The 1,504-nt window shown below is 31.4% G+C and overlaps 1 protein-coding gene across 1 annotated transcript in view; it reads right to left on the bottom strand.

The window, feature by feature from the left end:
- Nucleotides 1-1,296, bottom strand: part of LOC133185147 (fibroleukin-like) — an 8,527-nt gene extending 7,231 nt beyond the window's left edge. Inside the window, exons 1-2 of the mRNA XM_061320205.1 lie at nucleotides 975-1,296; nucleotides 1-149 (exon numbers count right to left, since the gene is read on the bottom strand). Coding sequence (XP_061176189.1) covers nucleotides 1-149; nucleotides 975-1,263 — 438 coding nt within the window. The 5' untranslated portion in view covers nucleotides 1,264-1,296. The remainder of the gene's footprint in view (nucleotides 150-974) is intronic.
- Nucleotides 1,297-1,504: the final 208 nt, after the last annotated feature.

The following is a 1,504-nucleotide window of genomic DNA, read 5'->3' as shown; positions in this document are numbered from 1 at the left end:
CGTCCATCCTCCGTCCATTGTCTCCATGTCGCAGTAAACTCTGACAGGACTGGTAATGGTGCCATAGGGATAAATGTTGTACACTCCTGATTTAGTGTGACCATCTGCATGAAGATCCTTACAGTCAATGGGAGTAACTGAAGCGGGAACTAGAGCAGAAAAAAAATCTGTTATCATGTTATGTATATATACAGGTAGTAAGAGGATACATTATACCTGAAAGATAAATTAATGTTAATTGCTGAAGTTAAGTTGTGAACTACAATATAGATTTTGTTAAACTGTTCCTCATTACCTAAAACCATTTTGGTTTAACAAATGCTTCAAATCTTTAATCTAATATTTCTTTTAAATATACTGAGCGACAGAGTGCTTAGTGGTCCATAGCGCAGGGTTCCCATCTCAGCTTTCAGAGCAGTTATTGCAAGATAGCAATTTCGAGATACTAGTTTGAAGTGCATCTATGTTTTTATTTTTTAGTCAAAACAATCTGCAGAAGCCTTATGGTTAAGAATGATACAGTGTTATTATCCCAAAAATGAATTTCATTAATGTATTGTCAAGATGTAAACTTTGATCTTTTTTCGTTAGTATTTCCTTCACAGTAGAAGTCGAAACTTTTAATAAAAGATAATGCTAAAAGAAAGCAAAAATAGAAAAAAAAATATATTGGAATAACAAAATATAATTCCACCAATTTCAAATTAATCAGTTATTCGAAATAAAATTAATTAGAAAAAAAAATAAGTAAAAAGTAATTAGAAAAAATAAGTAAACAGATAGGACTATTACTTAGAAATAATTCTGTTGAAAATATAATTGATTATTCCACATGAAAGAGTATTGTCTCAGGAAGAAATAATATCGCGCATAGTAAATATTGATAAAACTCTTCTTTCTAAAAGTAGTGCGATAAAAACTAATGATGTTTATCTGATTTGTGGCAAACGAAGAAAAATAACAGTTATACATACAGTCATGGGAATAGTATCTCCAACCGGCCTCATTAGACATCTCAGATGTGAAAATCTTCTTGTGGGTACGACATTTCTTCATCTGAGAATTAAATCCATAGAAACTACATTCCCTTTGACAGAGTGTTGCACACTCAATCGACGATGTAGAATTGTATTCTTTCAAGAGTTCATCACTTGATTTTTTATCATCAAATTCCAGTTTCGTGATGTATTTCCGCGAAATGATGGTAGACTGAGACACCGCAAAGAAGACAAAAATTAAATAGATAGCCCAAAGAGCGCCCATGTCGTAATTTGTATTTAAAGCTACCTGCTGCCTACCTGTAAAAATTTGCAATGTTGTTCTTTCAGTCACCAAATATAAATATCAAAACCTATATCAGTTACTGAAAAGTGATTGGCTTATTATTACGTACTATGTATTTAGAATTGTTTTAGCATCGATTTTGTTGAATATGATATGAACTGTCATACATAAATGTTTACTTTTCGATTGCAATTTTAAATATCTCAATGAAAAATATGCC

The sequence above is a fragment of the Saccostrea echinata genome, unplaced genomic scaffold (genome assembly GCF_033153115.1).
Source record: "Saccostrea echinata isolate AGI-Se365-2 ecotype Australia unplaced genomic scaffold, CSIRO_AGI_Sech_v1 ptg000012l, whole genome shotgun sequence".
NCBI classification, from domain to species: Eukaryota; Metazoa; Mollusca; class Bivalvia; order Ostreida; family Ostreidae; genus Saccostrea; species Saccostrea echinata.
This window is presented reverse-complemented; position numbering and strand designations above follow the sequence as displayed.